Genomic DNA, 23,132 nt, shown 5'->3' on the forward strand with positions numbered 1-23,132 from the left:
CGAAAACAAGCGAAGAGACTCCCATACGAAACGCTAAAAGAATAGAAGACAACAAAACAAGCCGCTGAGACTTTTGCAGTTGTAGTGAGTGACCAGCCAGTGGAAACGGCGTACGAGCCCGTAAACAATGACTTCCTCTTTCTCCCGCTGCGTTCAAAATAAGACGACAATACCTCGCCATCACCGTTTACAACTTTTAAAACTACAAGCCGTACGGTGAATCGTGTCTCGGGACTACCTGATGAGTAACGCAACCCACACATATCAGCTGACGTCTTGGATTACTGAGGCGGCGCTTACCACCTGGATGACCGGGTTCGACACAAGAGCACAGCTGGGCTCCGTCACCTAAAAGGGGAAACTAGAAGCAGGAGGCAAAAAAAAAAAAAAAAAACTAACACAGTGATGCCACAGCTACCTCTGGAAGTAAAGCTGCAAACTAGTTATATCCAGATAATGCACGTACCGATCACGCCCCTTCTGTCACGTCAAGGAGAAAAAAGAAATGTTGACAATAGAAGAGGAACATGTTAACTCCACATCTGGCACACACACACACACACACAAATCAAAAGAGGGCATCTGCTGCAGTTTGAACACCACTGGCTCACATAATTTCCGCTTTCATTCACTCTCTGGGTCAACAAACCCACCAGCCAATGGCAGCGATATCCCGGCAACAACCAATGGACACGATTTATAACGGTAATAAAGCAACAGACACACACGTTCATATTCACTGGACTTTCTATGAATCAGAGACGTGTGGATCATGTCTACCTTCGATGTTCTTAGCTGGATTGCTCAGTTAAAATTGCCCCAATACAAGGAAAGACGGTGCGGTGTAATGTAGAGATGACAATAGCGTCAAGTGCAGGGTTAATGCCTTTGTGCAGTCTCTAATAGCAGATTATTAGTTAAATTATGATCCTGTGACAACAGTGGAACTGCTCGTACTTATAATTATACACCCAGAAACGAGATATTACAAGCATAATAATAGTAATCGGGAGGCACCCGTTATGAAGTCAAACGAACTAATAATAATAATAATAATAATAATAATAATAAAGCAAAATGAACGTATGTTTTAAACCTGCAGAATACCTTGGATGAAACAAAAAAAAAATTCAACCACTTGCGAGTGTAATTAAATCACAGCCACAAAGGCAAGCAGAAAAAGCGGAAGATTGCATATGTGCATAATAACGTGTTTCCTCCAAAAGCCATGTAGCGGAAAGCTGCAGTTCTATGTGTCAGATGACCTCAAGTTGCTTCTTGTTGTGGGCTAAACGTTAGCGAAGCTATGCACGACACACGATTCAGACACATTTAACGTGTTTTCGTCGAGCAGGACGTTAAATATGTTGAGATAAATGCAGCTGTGGAAGAGTCAGGGCCTGAGCAGCGGTGACTGTGTAAACTACTGCTTTTTTTTTTTTTTTTTTTCCTTTCGGGATTAGCGGGTTAGCTTGCTAGCCGCCGTGGTTAAGTTTTTACCTCCCGTTGATGTCAATGGGGAGCGTCAGGTCGTCCCCCACGACGGAATCCATCGCGGCGGTTAATCCCTCTTTCGGTATCCACAGGTTAGCGAGACATTTCGCCGGCGCAAACTACATAAAAAAGCGGGACGGAATTCAAAACATCCCAGGCTACCGCCATCATGATATGGTAGACGTCACCATTGTGCACGTTGGAAACTGGTGCTGCCTTCAGGTGCTGTGGGAAACAATTTGAATTCGCAGCAAAAAAACCTTATAGCAGACACCTTAACATGTTAGATAAAATAAATAAAAGTCGCTAATGTATATTTTTTTAGTCCTTCGTTTGTTGCTACCTCATTTTTAGTATTTGTTCAAAACTGCATCGATGTGAAATAGGTGTTGACGTTGTCAAAGACAAAATGTCCGGGTCTCCAGAAACGCACCATGAAACAGGGTGGATACCGGTACAAAGCGATTGGCCAAAGCAAATACATCAGGGAGGTTCGTCAAGGCTGAAAAACACATATGCTGTCAATTTGAACGCTGTTTCGGTGACACCCACACTAGCTGTCAGGTGTCTTTCTCTGACGAAGCGTTTCTTCTTTAAGAATCGGTGTCAGATTTTCCATATAAAGTGCCCCATAGACATCCCACTGGTGCAACAATAATAACAGTGGAAGAGAGTGCACGTGCACGCTTGCAATGCGGGGATTATATGTCACAAGTACGTTATTTATCATTATTTACATTCGAGCATACACATATCTTTGGGATCTTTTTTTACTCTTTGAAAACACCACTTCACTTTGTGTGCGTTTGAATAGTCAGAGCGTTAAGAATATACTTTAATCCACATAATTTGTATGTGTCTGTAGTGAGTAGGGTGTGTTTTATGGTGCAGCAGCATAATTAACACTTTGAGTGACTGGACTAATTATAGTGTGTGTGTGTGCGTGTGTGTGTGTGTGTGTGTGTGTGTGTGTGTGTGTGTGTGTGTGTGTGTGTGTGTGTGTGTGTGTGTGTGTGTGTGTGTGTGTGTGTGTGTGTGTGTGTGTGTGTATACATATATGGCGCTGCAGCAGTACATGAAATCATCCACACAACAATAGCGACACCATGTGGTTGTACTCTCGATTGCAGGCAGATTAGTGCAAATACAAATGCAACACACACCGTTGTAATGCCAGGCTGACTTAATGTGCGCAGTTATAGACGCAACCAATTTTGTGTATAACTTACTTGCGTGAAATCACCGAGACCAAGAAAGAAGCATATATTTGGACAAAGATCACTCAGGCAAAGAGGATTTCACCCCCTCGTTTTTGTTTTAAATCAAATTTGAAGTTGTTTGAACATGCACAGGTAGAAACTTTCAGATTTCACTGGACCTAATGGAATGTTTTGCAGACAGCTGCTCAACATTTCACCCCAGAATTGCAAAATAGTTTATTTTGGACTCAGGATTACATCCTTTTCCAACGACTAAGTCAATGTTAATTCATTCACTTTTGTATCCGTGGTGGTGAATGCTTACAATAATTTTTAGGTGGTGGTAAACTATTCACCTTAATAGCAAATATAAATCTATTTTGACGACATACCACTGCTGCTACTATGTTTTTATCATGGTCAGATTATGCAACATGTGGCTATTCCACAAAAATAGTTACCTATTATAGTATGTATACAGTTTCAGGTATTGAGGAAACTTCTAAAGCGCCCCATTAACATTCTTTAATGAAGTTATATCAAAAGTATTTTTGTTAAAGTATGTTAATTATACTCTAATAAGCAACATAGTTTTCATTTTATGAAAGTTTTGACATTTAGGACCAATGCTGGATATGGCACAACACACTTTGAATACAATGTTGTTGGATGTGTATGTGAAATTGTTGGAAAAGACCTTTATTTCTTACCATCATGTGTAAAATAAAATAAATAATAAAATGATAACAATCCACACAAAATTGAAAATATTTATTGAACAAATGGACATTGAACAATGACTAAAGCGTAGACAGATAAAGGCACCAGAAATGATCTTATTCAGAGTTTGACGACTTGCTGTATTTGGCTGATGTTTCCCAAAAGAGGTTTCAATTATGAAAGCAACAGAAAAAAGAAAAAAAAAAAAATCTTTGCACCAAGTCCTATGTGTAAAATTGTGAGGTATTCTTAGCTTGTTTGAACATCTACAACAGATTTACAAAAAGAAAACAAAACAAAAGAAAAAAAAAAAAAGAAATTTCACATATTTGCATAATTCTTTAAAACACAAGTTATAGTATAGCACAGTCTTGGTACAGTACATGTTTGATTATCATAGAGGAAAATAAAACCCCAACATAACAAAAATTAAAAAAATAAAAGAATTAACATTGCAATAAATTTGTTCTCTGGAGCCCCAAATTTACACATAAAAAAAAAAAAAAAAAAAAAAATCTATAAACTCCAAGACCAGTTGGGATAACTGATATATAAAGTTGTCAGAAAGAGTAGTTTTGCTTCAACCAACAGTTATGCTCAGTCAGCAACCACGTTAACAACATTAAATAACATTAAATTAGCAAGAGGGGGGGATCCACTGTATACAGCAAGGTTTACACAATTATACACCATTTGTGTCCAGCTACAACAAAGAAAAAAAATGTTTTTTTAATAAAACTATCTCCACAAGATGTGTTTCTACCAAGTATTTCATACAGCTGTGTGTGAGAAGGAGGAGGGGAGAGGGGGGGGGGGGGGGGGGTCTTTGTACAGAAGAAAAACAACTTTATTGTTTAAAATAAAACTTCCAGCCCTGTGATTTACACTGGATACCAAAGCAAAAATCGGATCTTAGTTTTAATAGTTATCTCCAAAAAAATATTTCCCCTCACAATAAGCATCTCTTTAAATTGCAGCGTTTAAGAAAGAATGGCTGGTAATGAACAGCAGACGGCCGACTATCAGCGTTGGATGGGAAATCACCATTATTATTATTATTATTATTATTATCATCGCAGTGCACTATGGAGCTACGGCGCGGGGGCTTTTTTCTTTTGTCTAAGCAAGCATGCACTATAAACAGAATATTTCAGTAAAGTGGTGTCATAACAAGCACTGTAGTTAGCACCTTAGATCTTTAACTTTTAGCACCAGGACTGGATAAAAGATGGAGGTCTTTTTTCTTTTTCTTTCTTTCTTCTTCTTTTGGATTCATCACTCCTCTCCGTTGTGGCTCAGTTCTTCTCTAACGATCGCCCGTAGCTGAAGACTAGTCAACTGTTAAGATGGGGAGGTTGAGAGTCCCACGCGGCTAAATATAGTACCGTTCCATCCTTTAATTTCACACTCCACAGTTACAGAGGGTCTAAAAAAAAAAAAAAAAAAAAAAAACTGGAGTCGTCCTCCTACAATGTGACCTCTGACCTCACTCTACCTTCATCAGTGGCATCCGCTTTAATAATGTAATAAGTTTAGTACCAATACACCGACGTCAGCTTGTAATGTAATTTGCATGAAGTCTGAGCCCCCCCCCCCCCCCTCCCCCAACAACAGGGAGAACATCTCTCATTTGAAGTCCGTACAAACGTGACGTCTGCTCAGCTGAGACCCTCGCGGGGTTAATTCGCCTGTACGGGATCGAGAGGAGATAAGCACCGAAGGCAATTAAAATGGCGCCCCTGAAAAATCCTTCCACTTACGTTGAAAATATCAAATGACCCTCTTATCTTCTATTGCACTTAAAAGATAAAATTTTTATTAAATGTGTCTTTTTTTTAGTTTTTTTTTTACATGAGATATAATGTATAAAAAGTTAATAATAAGCTTATATATATATTTATATGTACATTTAACTGACCCCATTTATGTTAATTCTTCTCTTGTGATAGAATTGAATTCCTGGAATCCCCCCCCCCCCGAAAAAAAAACAAAAAAAACAAAACCCAAACCAAAAAAACCTCCCCCAAAAAAACCCCACACAGCATACAGACTGTGTGCACTTACAAAAATAAGTTATTATAACGTCCACTGATTAAACTTGGCCCCTTGGTCTCCCTTCACTTAACAATGTTCTGGAGAGATTCTGCGGCATAGAGCCTTTTTTTTTTTTTTTTTTCTCCTCCAAGCAGGCACATTATGTGGAGATCCATCTTGACGAGCTTGACGAAGCTTTTGCCATATTGAGAAGCTATTAGTGCAAGAACTCCCGCGCTCTTCCTCCTCAGCTCTTCTTTGACCCCCCCCCACACCCCCACACCTCCGCCCCCCCCACTCCCTGTACTTTCTCCCTCTGTGTCTGCAGTCCAATGGGAGATTTGGTAGAGAGAAGCAGGATCTATGTAGAGGGGGATGGCGGTGGCTTTTCTTTTTTGTTTTTCTTTAAATCACTCGGGACAAGTGTTTGGCCGTGGCTTGGGAGGACGTGTGGTTCTCCTGCCCCTCCGTGCCCAGGTGGTGGTGGTGGTGGTGGTGGTGGTGGTGGGGGGGTTTAACACTCACAGGAAGCACACGGGACCTACTTCTAGGTGGTAATGCGAACCCGGACTGCTTTTCGGGAGGTTGAAGATGTCGACCACGGGGAGCAGGGTGGGGTCCGTGGAGTAGAACACAAATTGGGTCTGGTGCCAGCGTCCGTCTTTTATCTGTGTGTGCAAATCCCCCCCCCCCAAAAAAAAATATTAAAGTCAGTGAACTAAAAGCCGGGAATTTCAGCAGCAGCTGTTCTAGGATGAAATCCTACCTAACCTCACTGGTCTTGTTAGATATTCCGGTAATACCTAGCACAAGCCCGTCGTGGTCAACGGGTTCTAGATTTGTTTCTACACGCGTTTCCTCCTGCAGTCCAAAAACATGCATGTGAGGCTCATCGGTGACCATAAATACCCTGTAGACCTCTCAAGGTGTATCCTACTTAAGAGTTAAATTGGATGAAGTTGCTCACAAGACAGACGGAAAGTTTAATTTGTATTCGAGTGGGTTTCCCAGTCATCTTCTTCACCCTGCTTTGACTTGTTCCACTATTTTTGCCTTGGAATATGAAAACGAGGTGCCGGCATGACACAGGCGGGGGTGTTGTTAAATGCGCGTGTATGTGTACGAGTTGAATGAATCTCTGAAAATACTGTCGGTTGCACACAGCCCTCGCGAACCCTTTTGGGCTTTATATCGACCTTTCAGCTTTTACAGCGGATCCAAACTCATCGAGGGTAAAACACACACGGCCGTGTCTTCATCCTACCCAGCAGGAATCCTCCAAGACTTCTGGCTCCAGTTCTCCCCCGACCTCGAACACCTCCCCAGTCCAGGCCCTGAATTTCACAGAGCCCTGGGAAGCCGGTCGATCCTCGGCCGACCTCCAAACCGAGGCGTTCAGACAGTGGACGGTGATGTGCTGCACGGCCTCCGAGCTCAGCAGGTGGAGAAAGTTCAACTGGACGCGGCCGACCGTCATCGTTGGCTGCGTAAATGGAAAAAAATTAAAAATTAAAAATTAAAAATTGAGAGTAATGTCAAGTTTCCTGCTCGTCTATGTCGCATTGAAAAAATTCTTTATTTATGAGTTTTTATATTTTGACACAATAAAACATACAGAACATTGTAGAACCAGTCGATAACAATTAATTCTCAATTAAAGAAAAGATATCAACAAAAAAGATGAGAGAGAGAAAAAGAAAAGACTAACTATAGTCTACATTTTGAGGATGTAATTGGGCCTTTTTGCGTTGGTGTGTGTCGCCATCTTACCCCAACATGCGTCAAACCAACCGTGTTTATCATTAAACCAAAGCCGTCAACTCTTCCATCCTATAGATTTCCACTGTGGTTTCCCACCATAATGTTAAAGTTGGTATGTCCAAGGATAACCATTTCTTAGTTAGAGTTTTTTTGCTTGCTACCAAGCAAGGCACTAAGCAAACACCTATCTTTTTTTTTTTCCCCAGTTCTGTGGTACACATCCAAAAAACCTAGTTTTCATTTCAAAAGCAAATGTACAGTGTTTATTTATTCCTCCTTCTTTCTCCCACAATGCCTTGACATACGTAGTTGAGTGGGGCTTAATGTTTGCTAGACATGCATACAAACTTGAAATCATTTTCTTATTGGTGTTTCCGTCATATGCATTTATAAACATTTTGATCAAATCCTTATTCGTCTCAGATGTCATTTTGATGTTTTAGCCTATGTAATGCCGTATTTGGAGATATCTATAAAACAAATCCTGTTTTTCTAAATTATATTTCTGTTTGAGTATCTCAAAACTAATTAATTTTCCATTCCCACATGGAAAGAACCTATATAAACATATATGTTTTAATATAGGCTTTGATATAGGTTTTGAATATATGTGACATATAAAAAATTGGCCGGTTTCCTATATTTTATGCACATATATGTAAATATGTGTGCATAAAATATATGCACCTATATGTACATACAGGTGCATATATGCAGCATTTATGTGCATATATGCAGCATATATATTGTCATATATGTGCATATATGCTGGGTTTCATATATGTGCATATATCCTCATATAGGTTCTTTCCATGTGGGCATATATGCACCTCAATTTTGCCTATACGTGGCATATATACACATATATGCAGCATATATGTGCATATATGCAGCATATATCTTGTCATATATGCTGCATATATGTGCATATAGGTTTCATATATGTGCATATATCCTCATATAGGTTCTTTCCATGTGGGCATATATGCACCTCAATTTTGCCTGTACGTGGCATATATACACATATATGCAGCATATATACACATATATGCAGCATATATGACAAGATATATGCTGCATATATCTTGTCATATATGCTGCATATATGTGCATATATGCTGCATATAGGTTTCATATATGTGCATATATCCTCATATAGGTTCTTTCCACGTGGGTTTTCTATCAATGTATTTATTATTGTTCTGTTGTGTTGCTTTCTACGTACCTTTGACACGGTCACCGGTTTCAGGCAAGTCTGTCCACCTCCAGTAAAGTTGCAGGAGACTTCTATAGTGTCTGACGAGCAACCCAGGTTGGGGTCGATCCAGTAAGTGCCTGAACGTGAAAAACGCATTACTGGCAATTCGTCGACAAAATAAAAAACGCGAGTCTGTGTCTTTTAGCGCGGCGGCGACACGATTCCCCCACCATCATTTAACTTCTGTTCACAGCTGTGCAGGTCCCTGCAGATGCGGGCAGGGTTGTCCCGGGTGCCCAGCGGGTTCTTCAGGCTCTGGATCAGGTTACTGAGGTAGTGGAGGGTCTTGAAGATCTCCGCACCCTGGTCCAGCATCGGCAGGTCCATTACTGGCTTGTTCTGTGGGGACGGGGAGAATTTAAATCTGTGAAATCCTGAAGAGTTAAAAAAAAAAAAAAAAAAAAAACCCAAAGACAAACAAACATAGGAATATTGATAACCTACTAACCTCAGTCCTGAGTGAGGTGGGTGAATCCAAAAACAAAAGACCATCGTCTTTCTGCAGCAAAATAACAATAATGTGTTTCACAATTATACACAACATACACAAACTATTGGCCGTAATGAAATATGCAAATATAACATGTCTCACGAATGATTGAGGGACAGCCGGAGGACCCTAAAGAGAGAGAAAGAGAGAGAGAAAAAAAAAAACAGGTATTAGTTACACAACCAAAAATGAACTTTGTGTTGCACCAATGAGGAGTGGAGAACTTACTGGAAGTCCAGCGGGTCCGCGGGGTCCAGGAGATCCCTGATGAAGAAGAAGAAAAAAAAAAAAACCATCCATACCAATGTTAACGCCTGTGTTCTCAATCAAGTGCCCACCGTAATATAATACAAATCACTTGAAATAACAGAAAAAGAAAAGAAGAAGATATTCAAACATACCCTTGGACCTTGCACTCCCTGTTTAAAAAAAAAAGACGGAAAAGACAAGATTTTCAGCCGGGATATTCACTTTTAAAATCCCACATTTCACAGAGCAGACGATGTAAAACAACGTGCAAAAAAAAGGAGGTGAGGAACACTCACGTTCTCCCCCCGGTTGCCTTTCTCGCCTCGAGGACCCTGTGGAGACGTGCCCGCAGTCAGAACGCTGAGGAGAACTTTCTTTTTTTTTTTTTGAGAAAAGGGTCACGCTTCTCTCGAGGATCAATACTCACTGCGCCTCCACCGGGACCGATTATTCCCACGGGGCCGACCACTCCGATCCGGCCCTGATCAAAGACAAAACAGGAGGGATGGAGTTGAAGCCGGGGGATCTCCAGGATTGCATTGGCCAAAAAAAGTGTGATCTGAGCAGCCTTCTTACTATTGTGCCCTGTGGCCCCTTCGGCCCCCGCATGCCCTTTGGCCCGAAGTCTCCCGGAGGCCCCTGGACACAGAAGTGATGTGTTTTTTATTTTTTTTTATAGCCACTCATCGAAACACAATGAAAAACCTCTGTGTTATAACAATGCTCTGTTATACTCCCGAGTTAATCTGTGCCTTGTGGCATCGACTAACCATTTCCATATTGCAAACAGTGTTTCTGGCTAATAAAGTCTGGCCTTGGCTTCTGCATTATGATTTCAATTAAATAAAAAAAAAAAACAAATCTTTACTGTTACACAAACAAAGAGGAAATATGCTTCTTCTTTTTTTTTTTTTGCATGATGGAAAATTTGATTTACACTTGGGAGCTAGACGGATGCAGCCAGTGCTGAAAATGATACTACTTTTCCTAAAACTGGTGATTTACTAAATGAGATTATAAGGACCACAAAATAGGAAGTGAATGGAAGAAGATTTTTTTTTTCTTTTATTAACTGGATCGTCTGAGGGAAAGAAAACAGCCTGTGTTTGGGGAAAACTACGACGGGACTGAGTAAAGAAGCTGGAAACTGGCTGTTTCTTCTCCGTCTATATATGAAATATTCAGATTATTCTCATTTATGTGACACTCAGATGTATGTGGCGATGCTTACTTGTATATTAAAACATTCAATTATTGTCAGAAAGTCTCTACTTTAAGACAAATTGAATTTTCTGAATATACTGTACCCACTGAACCTCACACCCAATACTATAGTTTTTTAAATGTCATTTTAAGATGCTATTACTGATGGCTGATAGGTTAAAAAGCAAAAAAAAAAGGCACAACTCTTCCTAGATAAATCATTATATGTCATTTGTAATGGTGTAATTAAACTTTCAATTTTATCATCTAAGTAGTTCCTATTACACAAAAAAGTGTGTTTTAATGATTCATTTTTCTATTAAAGTTTACTCTAAAATAAAAATAAAAATAAACAAAGGAATCCATATGGACTTAAGATTCTTCTTGCATCATTGTGATAGTGTTTAAAATAAATCTTTATTATGGCTGGGGTAAATCCCACGGCCTGAACGAACAGACGAACGTACCCTCGGTCCAAATACTCCCAGGATTCCTGGAAACCCTGATGCCCCCGTGTCGCCCTGGAGAAGAATGTAGTCCACAATCAAAACCCTCACAAAAGGAACTTGAGACATTTCATCAAGAGATTCCTATTGGTCGGTGCCAATATTAGCACGCGTATGACCATGCAGCCGATACATACAGGTTGTCCTTTGGGTCCTGCGTCTCCTCGTGCCCCTGGTAGTCCCATCCCACCTTTAAAACCTCGTTTTCCTGGAGGTCCGCTCTGGCCCCGAAGGCCCCTCTCCCCCTGGATCCGGGAGTAGAGATACGGGTTCCGTGACGCCACATATTTGCTTGTTTACTCGCACAACACAACACAACACAACACCTGCTGTACATTGACTCTCACCTTCGGTCCAATGCTTCCCTGATCACCTGGGAGTCCCACAACGCCGCTTTTACCACGCGAGCCGGGTTTGCCGGGAAGACCGGCCTCGCCGTCGTCGCCGTGCTCTCCCTGGACACACGTCGTGGGATCGCAAGTTAAGAAAACGCTCTTGGTCTGACTCTCATTGGAGCATCAGATTTCAAATGAAATAGAGCAGGAAGTCACATTAAATATTGGCCAGATTGCAGTGAAGTTTGTTTATGTGTGAACTATTATGAAGACATTATTTTCCCCCTCCTACTACAGTCAACACCCGGGACTGTTAGTCCAACATATAGCATATCACTAAAGAGTAGTACTTTGGGTACGGGCGTCTAAATATTCACCGATCAACCGTCATATTACGAATATGAACAGGACCCATGCTTTGCAGCCAGATACACAAGCGATGATGTTTTCTCATAACCTCTGTATCAGAACCAAATGGGCCGGCGGCGTACAGCCCAATCTGCACTAATGATCTTTGACAGCCCACGAGTCGTTTCCAGGATCCATCCTTGGACCACTTTTCGAAAATGCTCCACTCGAGCCATCCGAGTCGTCACGATTTGGCTCGTGTTTCGACTCGCTCAAATCCTTTTATTTTTCCCATTCCTCCCGCTCCCGACGAATCAGTTCTGATGACAAAAGTGCTGCCTGATTAACCCCGCCCACTAACAAGTGCCACGAGCGTCATAATGTTATGGCTCATCAGTGCGTTTTAAGGTTTTCTGAGCGAAAGGACTCGTGATTTCTTTGAAGGACTCACCGGCATGCCTTTGCCGCCATCTTTTCCCGGGACTCCATCGACCCCGGGGACACCCTCCTGCCCTTCTGGACCGACGACACCTCTGGGACCAGAGGGACCACCGCCACCCTGAAGGGACAAGAGGACATATTTGTATAGGTTCCAAAAAAAACCAACAAAAAAAACATACACTTTAATGTATTTTCTTTTTTTTTTTTTAAACCTGTATTTTCTTACACCTCATTTTCATTATTATGTCTAATGAATACTTATTAAAAAAAATCCTTATCTTACCTCAGGTCCTTTAGCTCCTTTTTGTCCTGTGTGACCCTTTTTGCCTTTTTGTCCCTAAAAAGACAGCGAAGAAGATTTTCAAGCCGACTAAAACGAATTCACTCCAAAGCACTTCAGTAAGTGTCTGGCACTTATTTGACAGAGGTCACAACAAGTCCTTGTAAGTTACAACTACAGATTTACACCCTGTGAGTGTCGAGGCTTAATCAAACGCAGCTTCACGGAGGAATACTGAAAGCTGTATAAATCTGTGCATGCCATTCGCTTTAAATATTAAACCGAAATGACAGCTGTGTTGTAACCATATCTGTCATGACGTGCTGTGAGCCCATTTTCCTCGGTTACATTTTTCTCATCACGCTTCCATCTATTAAAGGCTCGCCTTGTCGAGAAGACGCAAAACGTTCTATTCAGCCAAAGCAGAACCTTGATAATTGTCGTCGAGCAAAGGTCAAATTGTAATTCTAATAACACAAGGTCTTATCGTATAACGCAGACGGCTTCATTTTAACGTCCTTACTCGGTCTCCTTTGGCCCCTTTCGGTCCTTGCTGTCCTCGAGGTCCAGGTTGTCCCTGAAAAATCCGTTTGTGTGAATAAAAGCTTCTAAAAACATCCGCGGCTGTTTATTTGTCTCGACTTGATGTCAGCCGCATGTGGAAATCACGACTTTTGACACTCACCGGCAGCCCAGGCGCTCCAGATCGGCCTCGCTCTCCGTCCACACCGATCTGACCCTGAAACAGATCAAACGTTACGAAACCAACAGGTCCAGGTGAGAAACTGCTCGATGAAGCGAAAACGTTGCTGGACGACCTACTTTGTACCCCGGATCTCCTGGTTCACCTCGATCTCCTCTGTCACCGACAGGCCCCTGATGAAACCAGAAATCGTATGAGAATAATGTGACTTCTCAGAACATGCATAACATATCACCGGGAGGAGGACGCCAGGTAAGTCGAATGTGACTTACGATGTCACCCGGAGGACCAGGAGGACCCTCGACCTTCCCGTCGTCCCCCTGCTCGCCCTGCGGATAAAAAAAAAACAATGCACACTTTTAAAAACAGTCGCTCTTTGTTTCCACGCACTATATTTACAAGAAAAAGAAAATAACGGAGCACAATAAACAGGATGCCAAAATGGCCAGGAGTCTTAAAACTTCGGATTCAGAGAATGAGAGGCTTTAGTCCAGACTTATTTGAAAAAAAAATAAAAAAAATAAAAAAGAACAGTGGCAGGGGGGAGGGTGACGGAGGCTGTCTGGTGCTCATATTTAAGAAACTTTGTCTATTTGGACCGAACTTACATTTTTCAAAAAGAGAATCTTGAATATTAAATGATCCACTTGTATGTATGTTAAAGTCACGTCATTTCACAAAAGTTGAATCTCTATTGTGGCAATAAAGCTCCTCATTCAGGGTGTTCTCCATTTATTTCTCTTTATCAGCTGGGATAAGCCCCCCCCCCCCCCCCCCCACCACCCTATGATAGATGACACAGTATTGAGAATTGATATATTAATAGATGAATAATAATTCCCTGTCTTCGTTTTTTTTCCTTCAGGTAAGTCACTCAAATGCGATTAGTGATGCGTGTGCAGTGTGAAAGTCTATTTTAATATTTCATCCTGATGATGACAGACGATTTTAATCCTGACAACAGAAAACGAAATCTAACTTGCTAAGTTTTTTTTACACAGGTTAAATATGAAGGCCGGGTCAGGATGGTGTGGTCACATACTGAGGAGAAGGCGTGGATATTTTTAGACAAGGAGGTCATGAATGTGGGAGGACATGGAAATGCAGCCAAAAAAACAAACAAACAACCAAACAAAAATAACATCTAACTTAAAACAAAGGACAAAAAAAAAAAGCATGTTACACATAAAGTGAACGAGGTGTACCTTTTCACCTTTTGGTCCTGGAGACCCCATGGGGCCTTGCGGTCCCTGATGGCCCTGCGGAAATAAACCAAAACAAAAACCAGGAACTTGTGTCAAACACGCGAAGGAACCAGAAGAAGTTTGTGTGTGAAGTTCCTCGTGAGGTGATCTCACTTCGTAGCCGCCCAGACCAGTGTCCCCCTGCTGACCCATTCGACCAGGAGCTCCCTAAACACAACGAGCTCTTTCAGTTGATTTACGTTATCCAAATTATTTGTCATTTCACGAGTGGTTGTTGTTGTAAACGTTCATATAAGTTCAACTTTACCACGTGTCCAACGGTCCCTCTGGATCCCTTTGGCCCGACAAAGCCCGGTGGTCCAATCTTTCCCACGGTCCCAGTCTCACCAAGGTGGCCTTGATTTCCTTTGGCACCCTAAAAAAAAAAAAAAGTACAAATCATGACATCCATGTCTTTCGCATGCAAGTATTGAGACTGACGGAAGGATTGGTTGGTGGATGATCAGCTGATGTTCAAACCTTTGAGCCGAGTTTGCCTCTTTCCCCAATTTTGCCAGATTTTCCTTCTTGACCCTTCAGTGAGAAGAAGAAGAAGAAGAAGAAGAAAAAAATCAAGTTAAGAGAAGATTCAGGGATGTTGCTGGATGACGAAGGCGCTTGCAAGGCGGCTTACCCGGACGCCAGTGAGGCCAGGACTCCCAGGTGGGCCTTCCTTTCCCTTTAGCCCGAGTTCGCCTTTTTCTCCCGAGTCGCCCTCCTGACCCGTGTCGCCTTTTTCACCCTGAGGACATCCCACGTTCCATAAATACGTTCACCAGACCATACGCCCAATCCAACCACCGTCGGGAATGTTTATGCTTCACCTTGGTTCCATCGGGACCGGACAGGCCGGCTTCCCCCTCCAGGCCCGGCTCTCCCTGCACACACAGACAGAAACCAAAATAAAAATAACAATTAAAAAAAAATAAATCGGCAGCAAAGTATATAGTACACATAATTAATTGTTGATCACTGGTAAACAAACCCGCTGTCCAATTAGGCCCTGCTCGCCAATGTTTCCAGCAGGTCCAACGGGTCCCTATCACACAAAGACACGATGAAACAGTTGTACTGTGGAACGTCAATAAAAAAAAGCGTAACTCTAATATGAGACTGCAGCAGTTGTCGCTGTCTCACCTTGTCTCCCGGCTCGCCCGGCAGTCCCGGTTCACCCACTTTGCCTGGAGGACCCTGAAGAGAGCATTCCAGAAGTGTCACCGGAGACAAAAAGGCCATGAAGGAGTTTCACTGAACAGAATCACTGATCCAGTGCAACCGATGGCACACATTTAATCACAATAGACCATTTCTGGGACGTGTGTATGTGTTTTGTGTTTAGACGTGGAGTTCAACTCGAGTCTATGTTAAGACGACATTCAGAACGAAGCTCGAGGTCCGTCGTTGTTGTTGTTGTTGTTGTGGCTGAGGTCATAATAGCAGGCTGGCGAAAGAACGACGTCAAAGCACGTAGGTGGCTTTGTGTGTACGCGTTGTGATTGCGGGGACCTAAATTTGTATGGGCCGTCACGTTATTTTAGGAGAAGACGTGTTGTGACATCGTTGGGGTGAGAGGCTCAGGTGAGGGGAAGTCGCATGAGTGTGTTGGGCTTAAGGTTCGGCTGAAGAATTCACATTTAATATTCATCCGAGGGTTTTTTTAGGAGGTTTAAGAAGTCGTTTTAGGACAAATGATATAATCTCACCTTTGGACCAATTTCTCCCAACAGCCCCACAGTCCCCGGTGGCCCGGGTGATCCCTGCAGAAAACAACAGAAGAAAAAAAAAAAAAAAAAAAACCCCAACTTGAGATGTTTCAACCTTTGAATCGAATTAAATCTGTTGAAACTGTAAAAAATGAAAACGTTGACTGCGATCCAGCCAGTGGCAGATAAATCAGCAAAGCCATCTGCAAGCAGTTTGGCTCTGAACGTGATGAGTAAGTGTGCCACTAATTACGCTTGTGAAGAGCTGGTGCGTCGCCAACGATGCTTATTCATCCCAGTTTATATGAATAACGTTTGTTCGCCGGTTGACCTGCATCCAGCACACAAACAATGACGGTAATTTCAACTGAAACCCCCCCCCCCCCACCCCCCCAGTGTTGTCTTTTATTTATATTTCTCGGTAATTATCAAAAGAAGGGAAAAAACTAAACTCGGGATTGCGTTGGATTTGGGGAGGGGGGGGGGGGGGGGGGCGTAATTATGCAGCACAAGAGAGGAGACATTACACAGTATATAAACCCAACTTGTTTATGGAGCCTGTCAGCAGGAGATCAGTTTATTCTGGATGTTATAACAAAAGACAATCAATTCAATTATATTCAATCCGTTCATCTTCCGTATCGCCGTTTTAAAGAGAATAGCAGACAATCGCAAACAACCGTGAGCCAAAGCTGGATACGAGTCGTGATTCACTCGTATCCCCCCCCCCCCCCCCCCCCCATGGGCCGTCCAGAAGGACGACTTGACTCGAATGCATGCGAGAGAGGAAACCAGAGGAAGTGAAGATAATCCATGCACATATCAGGAAACGCCACACACACCAACCAAAACAAATATTCAATTGAAACAGGAGCGTTCTCTCGCTATGAGGCCAGAGCGCTAACCGCTACACCATATTGCAGCTTACCCATCCATCCATCCCCTCCATCCCTCCATCCTTGTGAAAATACATGATCTCAAGTATTTTACAGCAGATGACATAGTGTTGCACTTCTGTATTGCCAATTAAAATGCAATATACGCAACTTTAAATACACATAGTCTAGTGTATGGGGTGCCGTTAAAAAAGTATCGGCCGTAGTATTTAAATTGGCAACAGAGTCGTTTTAACGAATGGCTCCTGCATGTGAACACAAACTCTACGGGACCGGGTGCCTCTGGACGACGCCCAGCATGCACACGTACAATCTTCCGTTTTTCTGCTTCGCATCTCGCACGGCTCATAAACAATAAAAAAGCAAGGAGACAGACAGCAAATATCAAACGGTCAAGATTGTATCCATCATAGCAATAGTCACACTTATTTCCCCCCGTGCAAGTCCAGCAATTTAGCACTTCCATTTAAAAAAAGAAAAGAAAAGAAAAGAAAAAAGGCCAAAGTGTGCTCGCACGGTTGGAGGGGCACAGTTCACTCTCCTGCCACTACTCAACATGGATGAGACAATTCTCTGGCTCCTCTGGAGGAAACATTTAATACAGCTGAATATATTTCTTTCTTTTTTTTTTTTTTTTTTTTTAATAAGCACTGAAATATGTCTCGAACTACCCCTTGGCTGTTTGTGCTCTGCAGCTAACTGGACTGGGTGCAACGAGACAAAACGAATAAAACTTTCTGAAAAGGGAATCGTAGGAAGAGTTTGACAGGCTGGAGCGAGAAGAAATAGAACAGAGAGTGGAAGAACCAATAGAATATGAACAATGGCAGGATGCGAGGATAGAAAAAGATGGAAAACAGGCTTCGTACCGGCTCGCCTGCTATTCCCTTGTCCCCTGGAGGTCCCGAGGGCCCTTGGACACCCTGAAAACACAACGGTCAGCAAATCCACAATACGCCATCAGCGATTTCTATGTACGAGAATAATGAACTCACGGGGAAACCTTTAGGCCCGACGTCCCCCGTGTCTCCAATCTTTCCCTGGAGTGACACGAGAAGAGGGGAGGAAAAGAAGAAGTGTGAAACAGGATTAATTAAACGACAGTTCATCAGTGCGTGATCCGTGACGCTCGCAGAATAACAGGTCCGGACCTGTTACGCTGACGCAGGCGGCGAAAGGATCTGAAGGCTGGCTATTTATACAACAACAAGCTGGCAGGATGATCAGCCACTGCATTATGACCGCTGACAGGTGAGTTGAAAGAAACCCCACTGGTTGTCCCTCAATCGTAGCACCTGTTACGAGGTGGGATGTGTTTGGTAGCAAGCGAGGATTTCTCTCCTCATAGTGTGGAAGAACAGGAAAGGATTAAAGTACACGTTGGAAACTGGTCGCATTAAGGCCCGCGCCACACGATTTCCAGTATTTGTTGCCAACATGTTGATTGCCCACAGTTCACCACACCTTGGTCATAATGCAATGGCTCTTTATAGATTGTATTCATATATCTAGTGTTGTTTTACAGGTTTAATTGCAGGTTGAGTGAATACAAACACTACAAATGAGCCATGGAAGAAACGTATTGCTGCATTTTAAGGTGTGGAAATCCCATAGTTTGTAAAAAAAAAAAGGTGTTTTTCTCAAGAGGAATATGCTTTTTTTTTGGTTTTTAAACTGCGGGCTTCCACACTGCTGGTATCATGCAGATCCCCTAAATCATGCACATGTCTCACCCCTCCAGAGAAACATAAGCACTGAAGAAAAAAAAATTAAATATGAGCCTTGAGGAGTGGAAAAGTAGAAAAGTACCCCAAAGCTTTACCTGTGGTCCAGGGAAACCTATTTTTCCTGGAGGACCGTCAAAACCCTGCGGATGCAGAAAAAAAAGAGGATGAGGCATGATCAGTGTCCAGACATCAATTTATTGTACATTTCCTGCCTCCTCAGTGGAAGGAGAAGATGTGCAGCCTGCTGTTATTTAAGATCCAGTTTCCCTCTCATGCAAGCTGGATTAAACGCTCATGTGCACCAATATGTTTTTTTTTTTTTTTTTTAATAGCCATTACTCTCATGGTTGCCAGCATCCTTACCTTCTTGCCTTCTATCCCCAACTCTCCTGTTGGACCGTCGGGCCCAAGCGCTCCCTGAAACGCAAGACGGCTGTCACTTCACCAACAGAGGTCACTGTAACACTGCCAGGCAGCCACAAAACACGGTAAACAAACATCTCAAGTGCAGTTTGACACCAGCTGAACTCAGGTGTAGGAAACGCTCCGCGTCGAAAATACATTAAACTGAGACAACAGAGAGCTGATGATGAGCTCACACGGGGCACCGGGATCGACGACTTGACTGAAGTGAGGGTCAAAAAGCGAGGCTCACACTTCAAAACGCTCCCCGTCAGAACAGTGGGGCTGTTTAGACGACATGGGTGCGACTGTCAAACACAATCAAACGAATGTCCATGAAGCTCGACAGGTCCAGTGTGCAGTGATAATAAATAGGAGGCAGGCAGTCCATCTGCTTTGCACCTGCCGCCGGACGAGTTCCTCATCTTTAGCCCGGGTGAAAAATTAAGAAAAAAAAAAAAAAAGCTGGCAACTCACTGAAATTATACTAATTACATAAGATGTGCTTTTGTGCATTACATTACTTCCTTTCAGATATTCACTCATTGCAGTGTCATCGCTTATTCCATTTATATGAACATGCTAAGATAATAATGTCATTTGTTCTCGTCAACAAAGTAATAATAAAGAAAAAACACGGTCTTCATTGCTGGAAATGAAAAACTGTAACAACTAAGCTTATTGATCATTTTTTCCCCTTTTTTAATCTTTGAGAACTGATAATTATATAAGGAGATATGAGGAAATGGCAGCATGGCAGGCGGTGGTTAGCATTCTGGTAAAAAGGTTGTCGGTCCAAATACTGGCCAGGCCTTCCTATATAGAGTTTGCATGTTCTTTCAAGCGTGTGCGTGGATTTTCCCACCCCAACCAATCACAGCTGGCCGTGGGCAAAAGTCATCAGCCCTTTAGAGGGAAAACCAAAAATAAGAATCACAATATCATCACATTTGCGTTGATTTTAAACTAAAAAAACAAGGTATGTTTTTCAGGGTTGTGAGAATAAACCATTGTGGCAAAATATTTGTTTTTTAAAAAAAGCCCTGAAACCAGGAATATTATTGCTTTGAGGTAAGGGTGCGAACCACCACACCAACTATAATATCTCACAAGGAGAAAACCATTAGGGAGCACGCCAATCAACCAGAAATGACTACTTGGGGGCGAGACGAGGCTGGAAGGACGCGATGATTCACTTTGAAAACCACTGTTCTCCAGACAGAAACTGCATGTGTGTGTGTGAAAAGAAAAGACAGTGAAGACGCATGGCTCACTGACACAGAGAAGATTCTCGCTGACTTGACAATGAAGAGGGTCGGTGTCGGTGCCCCCGCCGCGGTTCCAAGCAGCAAGCAGCCCGCCGTGATTTTCTCCGGATAATTAATCGTTTGAAAGCGAGCATCAAAATACGACGTGACGCGGCCACAAAGGAGGCCTTGTCGTGTGAGCGATTGATGACTGGGCACAGCGGGGGGCTTGGCCCGCCGAGAGCAACGCTCGCCGAAGTGCCATAAGCCTATTATACGTAGAGCTGGATGAGCAGCGCTCATTAACATTCCTGTCTGGGGTACCTGCAACCCGCTGGGTGCGTTTACATAGCCTGATTAGCCCGTGACTAAAGAACAGATTTCATCCGATCCGATCATGGAAAAAAAACCAAAAAACAAACAAACAAACCAAAAAACACTCAAATATTGTGCCTGAAAGTCAATTAATGACATCAAGCATCTGGTCCTGGTTTAAACAAAGGCGGGGACGGAGCAACGGGAGCAGGGAATTCAAAAATGATCCACATCGGCGGCACATATATTGGATCGGGTCAATAACAACCGCCGAGAGGCGAGGGGTGGCGAATCCGCCTTTCAATGCGGAAAACATTAGTTGGTTCGGACGTCACGAGGGGGAATTATTGTGCGGGAGCCTGATTAGTCCGACTGGTGATTCCTCGTGGGCTGGCTTCCAAATATTGAGTCAGATAGTTTTGGATATCACTCCCACGCGTAAATAAAAGCAAGGAAAACCGAGGCGGGAGTGGTGGGAGGGAACGTTGATGTTTAGCCTTTAAAGCAGGGGAGACAAACGTGCGGCCCGGGGGCCAGAAGCGGCCCGCCAGAGGATCTAATCCGGCCCGCCATGTGATTTTTTTTTAAAAGTATGAAAATGAAAACTGACAGAGGCTGATCTAAAAACACTAGATTGGCAAAAATGACATTCAAAACCACCCTTGGTCAGAATTTGACCCTCAACCCTCATAAGATATCCAGATACAAGTGACTGAGGGTTTTTTTTTGCAAATATAGTAATAGCTGATTTCCTTTAATATGTATATTTCAGAATAGATTGGCAAATTCCTGCAGTTACAAAAGGATCAAAAGAAGGAACGACTTTGCATTTGTCCATATCTGCAGTTTAATATGTTACGTTTGACTTGTTGGGCCCTCCAGAGGTCAGATTAGGTTGGATGTGGCCCCTCAACTAAAATGAGTTTGACACCACTGCTTTAAAGGCAAGTCAGAATAAGACATCAGATTTTTTTCTGTTTCTTTTGTTTAAATTCCTCCAAACGTATGCAGCATGTACTTTATCCTAATTGCAGCTGGATCTAATGTGAGCAGAGCTTGTGTGTGTATGTGTGTGTGTGGTTGCATACCTATAATGTCACAGCTGCTAACAGATTGTGAAAGCCATCCCGCTCTCTGTGTCTCCTGGCTTTGCTAATCTCGGGTTTCTAATCTTGGCCTAACTCGACCGTAAGTCGCGAAGCGGCAGGGCAGATTTCCTGGCAGTTGGAAGTTCAATGAAAACACAACGTGGAGCATCCGACCTCAGCGAGCTTCGAAAAGGAGCTATTTTAACTCCATTGTCTTGCTGGCTCAGTGGACCATAGCAAAAAAACTATATATACATATATAAAGAAAACAGGATGTGCGTAAGAGAAGAAGAGCTGCTTAGGTGCATTTAAAAACAGTCTTTTTTAATCCTCAAATCCATAAATGTATTCATCTACTTTCAAATCTTACGTGCAACAGGACTTCTCTGGGCAGTGGATGGTATTTATACAGGTACAAATCCAGCTGCTGTTCAACGTTTTATTGGCTTTCCGCGCCCCGAAAAATAAAATCAATCGCGGCGGTTGTGTGCAATTTCGCTTTTACGGAGACGGCCAAGCCAGTATTAGACATGTCTTGAGAGTTGTCCCAGTGTGTTTTGACTGGCTACTTCCAAACAAGAGCAGGGAAACAGTTTAAGAGAAAAAGAACAAGGTGTAACTCGTAATCCTGTCTGCATCAATAAGCCTCTGAGTGGATATCTGCCATTATAAACTGGATAAGAAATACATGTGATTTATTGATTCTGCACCCGGTTCTACACAGACACAGTTTCAATTCTTTTTTTTTTATGGAATTTTATTTTATTTTTTTTACTTATTTACACTTGTGATGATGTGGCAAACCTGTCCGGGAAGTACCACGATGTTCTCCAGCTTGATTACAACCACTTGATTACATCACGCAAATTGTACTTTGTTATGAGTAGCTTTTATTTATGTTCGGTCTCAAGCTCTCGTTCCGACGAGACGCCCGTTTGCATTTTGAAGCGCATTTTAAGTGCAGGAAATATTCTGGTCAAATTAAAAAGTAGTCTTCTCAAAAAGTACTCAAAGTATCAGTTACATTACAGCCACGCTTTAGTGCGTCAGACTATTTGAATCCGTTTATCTGGGTGAAGCAAAATGTTTGAGCGAAATGTTTGATCGCTCATTTAAAACGTGTGCGTGGTGAGTAATAGGCGACACACGAAACACACGAACATTTGTCACGATGAACGAGAATCTTTCTCTAAACTGTGCAGCCCTACAAGAACCTAAACATCCCACTGGAAGCACTTAATCACAGAAATGTGACGATTTATGACTTTTTTGATTTTGATTTCTGCACACGTGAGCTGACGACGACACTGGATTGTGTTTCCATGCCTTTCTTTTAAGGAAGTTTTGGACTTCTCGCACACTGTGTGAGTTCTCCGCTGAACGCGGCGGCTGACACGAGCCGTCGTTAATCTTCCCGTGAATCCCGCTTCCCCACGTTTCACTGTATTGATCTGCAGCAGGATTCCCAGATCAACCACCCAAAAAAAAA

At 42.6% G+C, this 23,132-nt stretch overlaps 2 protein-coding genes across 7 annotated transcripts in view; both read right to left on the reverse strand.

Moving 5' to 3' along the window:
- The window catches only part of cdk5rap2 (CDK5 regulatory subunit associated protein 2), a 37,855-nt gene extending 36,183 nt beyond the window's left edge, over nucleotides 1-1,672 (reverse strand). For all 6 annotated transcript variants that reach the window (XM_080510403.1, XM_080510405.1, XM_080510404.1 and 3 more), the window contains exon 1: nucleotides 1,501-1,672. In XM_080510403.1, coding sequence (XP_080366529.1) covers nucleotides 1,501-1,553 — 53 coding nt within the window. In that variant the 5' untranslated portion in view covers nucleotides 1,554-1,672. The remainder of the gene's footprint in view (nucleotides 1-1,500) is intronic.
- A 4,093-nt stretch (nucleotides 1,673-5,765) lies between these two features.
- Nucleotides 5,766-23,132, reverse strand: part of col27a1a (collagen, type XXVII, alpha 1a) — a 61,053-nt gene continuing 43,686 nt past the window's right edge. Inside the window, exons 26-58 of the mRNA XM_080509871.1 lie at nucleotides 18,955-19,008; nucleotides 18,687-18,731; nucleotides 17,860-17,904; nucleotides 17,734-17,787; nucleotides 15,969-16,022; nucleotides 15,403-15,456; nucleotides 15,251-15,304; nucleotides 15,090-15,143; nucleotides 14,900-15,007; nucleotides 14,746-14,799; nucleotides 14,534-14,641; nucleotides 14,380-14,433; nucleotides 14,227-14,280; nucleotides 13,294-13,350; nucleotides 13,141-13,194; nucleotides 13,004-13,057; nucleotides 12,842-12,895; nucleotides 12,322-12,375; nucleotides 12,049-12,156; nucleotides 11,262-11,369; nucleotides 11,052-11,159; nucleotides 10,876-10,929; nucleotides 9,782-9,844; nucleotides 9,633-9,686; nucleotides 9,502-9,537; nucleotides 9,358-9,375; nucleotides 9,185-9,220; nucleotides 9,059-9,085; nucleotides 8,915-8,965; nucleotides 8,637-8,805; nucleotides 8,434-8,543; nucleotides 6,712-6,930; nucleotides 5,766-6,115 (exon numbers count right to left, since the gene is read on the reverse strand). Coding sequence (XP_080365997.1) covers nucleotides 5,969-6,115; nucleotides 6,712-6,930; nucleotides 8,434-8,543; nucleotides 8,637-8,805; nucleotides 8,915-8,965; nucleotides 9,059-9,085; nucleotides 9,185-9,220; nucleotides 9,358-9,375; nucleotides 9,502-9,537; nucleotides 9,633-9,686; nucleotides 9,782-9,844; nucleotides 10,876-10,929; nucleotides 11,052-11,159; nucleotides 11,262-11,369; nucleotides 12,049-12,156; nucleotides 12,322-12,375; nucleotides 12,842-12,895; nucleotides 13,004-13,057; nucleotides 13,141-13,194; nucleotides 13,294-13,350; nucleotides 14,227-14,280; nucleotides 14,380-14,433; nucleotides 14,534-14,641; nucleotides 14,746-14,799; nucleotides 14,900-15,007; nucleotides 15,090-15,143; nucleotides 15,251-15,304; nucleotides 15,403-15,456; nucleotides 15,969-16,022; nucleotides 17,734-17,787; nucleotides 17,860-17,904; nucleotides 18,687-18,731; nucleotides 18,955-19,008 — 2,373 coding nt within the window. The 3' untranslated portion in view covers nucleotides 5,766-5,968. The remainder of the gene's footprint in view (nucleotides 6,116-6,711; nucleotides 6,931-8,433; nucleotides 8,544-8,636; nucleotides 8,806-8,914; nucleotides 8,966-9,058; nucleotides 9,086-9,184; nucleotides 9,221-9,357; nucleotides 9,376-9,501; nucleotides 9,538-9,632; nucleotides 9,687-9,781; nucleotides 9,845-10,875; nucleotides 10,930-11,051; nucleotides 11,160-11,261; nucleotides 11,370-12,048; nucleotides 12,157-12,321; nucleotides 12,376-12,841; nucleotides 12,896-13,003; nucleotides 13,058-13,140; nucleotides 13,195-13,293; nucleotides 13,351-14,226; nucleotides 14,281-14,379; nucleotides 14,434-14,533; nucleotides 14,642-14,745; nucleotides 14,800-14,899; nucleotides 15,008-15,089; nucleotides 15,144-15,250; nucleotides 15,305-15,402; nucleotides 15,457-15,968; nucleotides 16,023-17,733; nucleotides 17,788-17,859; nucleotides 17,905-18,686; nucleotides 18,732-18,954; nucleotides 19,009-23,132) is intronic.

This window comes from Blennius ocellaris (assembly GCF_963422515.1).
Source record: "Blennius ocellaris genome assembly, chromosome: 15".
Lineage (NCBI taxonomy): Eukaryota > Metazoa > Chordata > Actinopteri > Blenniiformes > Blenniidae > Blennius > Blennius ocellaris.